General features: G+C 35.1%; 2 protein-coding genes across 3 annotated transcripts; one reads left to right on the forward strand and one right to left on the reverse strand.

Annotated features, from left to right (window-relative positions):
• Positions 1 to 2,043: 2,043 nt before the first annotated feature.
• Positions 2,044 to 3,790, reverse strand: LOC106660137. 2 transcript variants are annotated; one of them, XR_001339573.1, is made up of 6 exons: positions 3,457 to 3,790; positions 3,195 to 3,385; positions 3,003 to 3,120; positions 2,774 to 2,938; positions 2,501 to 2,707; positions 2,044 to 2,424 (listed from the first exon to the last, which is right to left on the reverse strand). XR_001339573.1 is itself a non-coding variant. In XM_014382986.1 (5 exons), exons 1-5 carry the CDS (start codon positions 3,457 to 3,459, stop codon positions 2,576 to 2,578), a joined length of 609 nt encoding a protein of 202 aa, XP_014238472.1. In that variant the 5' UTR covers positions 3,460 to 3,790; the 3' UTR covers positions 2,433 to 2,575. The 2 variants fall into 2 exon arrangements, 1 of the variants encoding a protein (XP_014238472.1); XM_014382986.1 differs by lacking the exon at positions 2,044 to 2,424 and having other exon boundaries at positions 2,433 to 2,707.
• An 88-nt stretch (positions 3,791 to 3,878) lies between these two features.
• On the forward strand, positions 3,879 to 4,891 carry LOC106660140 (protein lin-52 homolog). Its single transcript, XM_014382988.2, has 2 exons — positions 3,879 to 4,105; positions 4,365 to 4,891. Exon 2 carries the CDS (start codon positions 4,401 to 4,403, stop codon positions 4,770 to 4,772), a length of 372 nt encoding a protein of 123 aa, XP_014238474.1. The 5' UTR covers positions 3,879 to 4,105; positions 4,365 to 4,400; the 3' UTR covers positions 4,773 to 4,891.
• Positions 4,892 to 5,230: the final 339 nt, after the last annotated feature.

Genomic DNA, 5,230 nt, shown 5'->3' on the forward strand with positions numbered 1-5,230 from the left:
TCGAGAAAACTCAATAATAGATGCCGCAGCTCTTCGGTATATTTCTTTTCTCTAACTCGTTGCTCCTTAGCACCGCGCGCGCGGCAACAAGCTCTACATATAGGTATATAACACTTATATACGTACACACTTGACGCTCGCGGGGCTTAGCACGCGGCGGCGCAATAAAATCGCAAAGCTCGCTTGGGCAGGCGGCTCACGTGCGGCCATTACATTCGTCCTCCAAAAAACGAGCAGTCCGAGAAAGAGAGCAAGTTGGGCGCGCTATGTCGAGGAGACTGCTGCTGCGCTCTATATACACACACACTCACACACGTTGACTACTGGGCGTGGGCGTACTTTATTATTATATAAGCGCGTGCACACACACGCACCCGAAAAGCTACTACGAAACCTACGAAAACTTGCAAGCTCTATAACGGTAAAAGTATGTGTGTTTGTGTTTGTGTGGGTGTACCTGATATCCATCGATTACCGAGGCGAACACGTATAAAGCCGACGCGCGAGCGTACACGGCCGCCGTTGTACGTATAACGTGTGTATATAAGAACCGCGAACGGTCTTTGTTCAAAGAAGATAAATTCTTGGCTCCGATCGCAATTGGACTTTTATATTTCCTGTTAAAGTACACGCAGGATTCGTAGCAGCAGTAGTACTATAAGCCGCAAGGATTAACGAGGCGGTTCTCACACCGGTTAAAAGCGATCGAGAGCTGTACAAGATCGATGGAGCGCGCCAATCGAGATCTGTTGCGCCGCGCCCCGTAGCCACAACGTTTATGCTGTACAGTTATACGCATTTTAGCTGCAGTAGGTGTGTGCTTTATCGCGCGATCGAGCTTCCGAGCTTTTCTGTCGACGACGTGTACAACTCGTCTCGCGGATCGCTGTTTTGCGCTTTGGCTGCAACTATGCACGTCGTACGAGGGATTATGTGCGTATGTAACGTGTACGTATAGCCGTTACAGCTTTGCCACCGAGACACCGTTCAGAGAGAACTCAAGGAGCCTTTGATTTTCCGCGTCGCTCGTCAATATAGTAATCATCGAGTACTGCTATCTTTTTCGTTCGAAGGAACTGTGACTACGGGATGTAAAACTCTAATATAGTTTAATGTCACCGAGTGACGTTTACTTCGAGTGATTTGACAGTACAAAGTCTTTAATTTTATTTTAATTTAATACACCTTGATAATACACGCATACTGCAACAAAGCGTCGAATAAGCACAAATTTATAAATTGATGATCAATCAAAAAATACTTTTTGAATATTCGATTATGTAGACACTTGAATGTTAAGTACTCTAAATAAGGCTAAACATGAAATTTGCATTTTTCGATAATCATCCATTTATATACGGCCGGGGGAAACGGGAAAGCTAATTAACCGAAAATCACTCCTTCAATCAACGTCAGGGGCCGAAACTGTCGAACTGCTCGACTCGAATTTCGTCGTTTGCGAGCTTACGGCAATTACCCTGGATATTGTTCACGAGCTTGCGCAGCTGATCTGTGCACCGCAGCGCAGATTCCCTACGCGAGGCTGTGTGTATCATGCATGTGCCGCTGTAGGCGTCGCAGTCCCGACCATATCTTAATTAGGTCTCGGTGGCAGGGCGCGAGCACCGCCGACCCAATTCCTCTAACCGATATTTCTCCCGAGTGATCGGTCGGACTGTGTCGTGCGCGCGAGTTCGATGACCGCCGCGCCGCACGAGATGTTCGTAAAGCACACACAATTCCGATGAATATCCGTCTCGTCCGTCTGACGAGTTTTCGCCGAAGATATGATTCGATTTGGGCTGTGTGAGATTGCGAGTGGTGCAATTACTTATTATAAATGACGCGAAATTACCCATTAGTGAAGCCATAAAAGTCATTGAAAACTATGTTAGAACCAATCTATATCAAAGACGTGAGAAAAGCTTCTTGTGAAAAAATTCCAAGAAATATTTTTAAAATGAGCCCTCACTCATAGTCATTAGTCACAGGTACAAATAATATATATTTTCAAAAGTATTTGTTACTCACAGTATCATGGTATTCATTATAAGTCTAGTTTATTTGGTAACAAAATGATAATGAATTAAATTCATTGCATACATTATCTCATAAATAACATTTCTTTCATTATTTGGTAACAAAATGATAATGAATTAAATTCATTGCATACATTATCTCATAAATAACATTTCTTTCATTATATAAGCTAGAGAAGACAAAAATTTTGGTATTTATTTCAGACAGTTTTACTTAGTTTTATAAATATTATTTTTGATACTAGTATGTTATTGTTTTTGGTAATTTTAAATTCAATATTTCTCCAACTAATATAGTATATTTTGTTATGAAGCTCAATTTAAAGCTATAAAAGTTCATATAACAAAATTAATTATAATGACTATTTAAATTCTTCATGCTTATCTATAGAAAATAATTATTGAAACTTTTGAGTCATGCTTTTCAATGTTTAACAGGTTCTTAGCATAAATAATCATACCTCATTAATGGTTTTAACTATACTTATTTATAGATACTCTTTGAAAGTATGAACCGTATCGGATTTAAAGTTTATTCAGAAATCTAATAAATTTTCATCTTCATCTGAATCAAAAACCCAGTCATCACAATCTGAATGTGAAAATTCTTCTTCCAGCTCTTTTGTTTTAGAATTTGGATTCGATTTATAGAGAAATTTAATTGCTTCCTGTTTATATAATTTTTCAATAAAACAATTACTTATTAAAAAGATAATAAAATCTGAAATATTTACCTCTGTATTGGGATAATTTTTTAAAGCTTTGACTGCGTCTTTGTATGAGAAACCAAAATCAAGAATTTGTTGTATTTTGACACATCTCAAATAATTTGCAACTTGTCTACTCGTTGGAAATAAAGCAAACGCTTTGGAAAATTCTACTTCAGCCTCTTTGTAATTCTATTGAAAATAGAAAATTATAATTTGATTTTCAACCTAACGGACTTAAAATAGAAAATCTTACCTTCAGGCCATAATGAGCTTGTCCCATTATAAATTGTGTCAAAAACTTATATTTAGATGTCATGGGACTGTTTGATTGCTTTAAAATACTTAGGGCTTCTTTTGCATAATCTTTTGCTCTGAAATATTGGCAATAATTTATAAAATTTTTCACAACTAAACAAGTTTTGAAAAGTCAACATCAGTAACTTACAGTTTAAATTCTTTTTGACGTATAAAACAATTGCAAAGATTCAAGTAATGCCTTATGTCACAATCATAGTACAAAGCATCAACAAATGCATTTATAGCGTCTTCATAATCACCAAGCATTGCTAATTTAAGACCCCTTACTCCATTTTCAATACTTTTTTTTGGGCAAATTGTTGTATTGGAAATTGAAGCCTTAAGAAAAAATTATTATTTTAACCATCAATAAAAAATATTAACATAAAAACCAAAGGGTACGAACATACCATGTTTAAAGACAATATTTTCTTTTATATTAACTTTATTTTACTAACTTTTAACTTTTAAACAATTGTCATTAGAAAATATGACTATCACACTTAATTATCAGGACAGTGATTTGCTATGTTTGCACGAATCAGCCCGTAAGAACTGCTTGCGATAATTTAAACTCTATGTTTATGTTTGGAACTATAGCAATCCATAACAATGATGTCGTGCATTATTTAGACTCGAGAACAATCGAAGTTCGAAACGAGACATACTTATTTCAATGTCGATAAAATTTTTAAGTCGCGCGATCGCAGCTGAGCTCGAATATTTATTTATTTGTTATTATCAATGCTGTCTGCTGACCGGCATGAACATCGCTGAATGATCTTGATCTCCAGCAGCCGGCAGCACCATCACGAGACTAAAGGCACGCCGCGTGCGTTGCGCGCCAGTCAGTTCGAAAAGATAAACACAGTAGGTATTTAACGTGTACCAATTCGATGTGTGGATTTATTGAGTTGTTTATAAAAGTTTATGCTATATTTTGACTGTTTTGTTCGATACGCACGTGTCGTATCAGCCGCTACACTTTTTTGCTGTAAAAACTGTATTTTATAAACTATACAGCATTGTATAGACATCAACAATCATTGTTAGCAACAGGTACGAAATTCATGCATTTTGATTTTTAAATTTTGAGTCCAATACTATTTAAACTAAATAATGTTATGCTTAACTTGATTTTTATTACAATAAGTTACATTAATTTATAGTAATTCAATGCAAGTACTTGATCATGTGTTTTACGTTTACTTGAAACTTATGGTTAACCTCACTTTTTGATGAGCATAACAATCATGCTTTGTCATGAACTTTATTAAATGAGTCAAAAGAAACTTAACAAGGAAATTGATTTTTACAGATTATTCAATTAACTCAACTGTTAAGTAGAATTAAAATGGAAGTGGTAATGGAAACTGAAAATGCTGAAGAATTCACAGAAAACTCAAATGAGGAGACATCGGAAACAAGCATCACCGAAGAGAGTTTGATGAGCATGGAAAAATTAGACAGAGCATCGCCAGATTTATGGCCAGAAGAATGCATTAATAAATTTATTGCGCGCCATTTACCAGAGCCTGATTGTCCATCGTTTAATACTTCATTAGATGAAGAGGACATGAACAAAGTTTATCGCCTTAGTCAGTTGTCAAAGGAAGAAATAGTTTTAGAAGCCAAAAAACTTTTGGATGAAACTTTTTCTTTAGGAGTTGAAGAGTCAAAAGAAATGACCCGAGGGAAATTTCTGAATATTTTCAAACATTTGTGAAAAAAGTGACTGAAATTACATTGGGATTTTTATTCGAGTGATAATGATAAGTGATTTATTATTTTTGTATAGCTTAGAAAAATTATTTTCATCATGAATAATGAGTAATATTTAATTTAGCAATGGTGTAACAATTTATTTGTTAAACCTTTTCTATTACTATCTACTTACATGCTAGTACAATAACTACTAGCATAATAATATTGTTTTAATGTCAATCATTTATGTAATACTGCTGATTATTGATGATTCCTTGAACATTATAGATTATTGACATATAAGTTCCCCCAGCTCAATACCATTATTATCTTCAAACGTATTAGTCTACAAAAAAAATTATTTCTATAATTATTAGAATCTAATTGAATAATCATTATCGCTGCTTACACATGTTGTAAGTGAATTGTATGTTTTACTAGATTGGACTTAGTTGTCAATAACTAATGACTTTTTTGATT

The sequence above is a fragment of the Trichogramma pretiosum genome, unplaced genomic scaffold (assembly GCF_000599845.2).
Source record: "Trichogramma pretiosum strain Unisexual culture from Peru unplaced genomic scaffold, Tpre_2.0 scaffold29, whole genome shotgun sequence".
NCBI classification, from domain to species: Eukaryota; Metazoa; Arthropoda; class Insecta; order Hymenoptera; family Trichogrammatidae; genus Trichogramma; species Trichogramma pretiosum.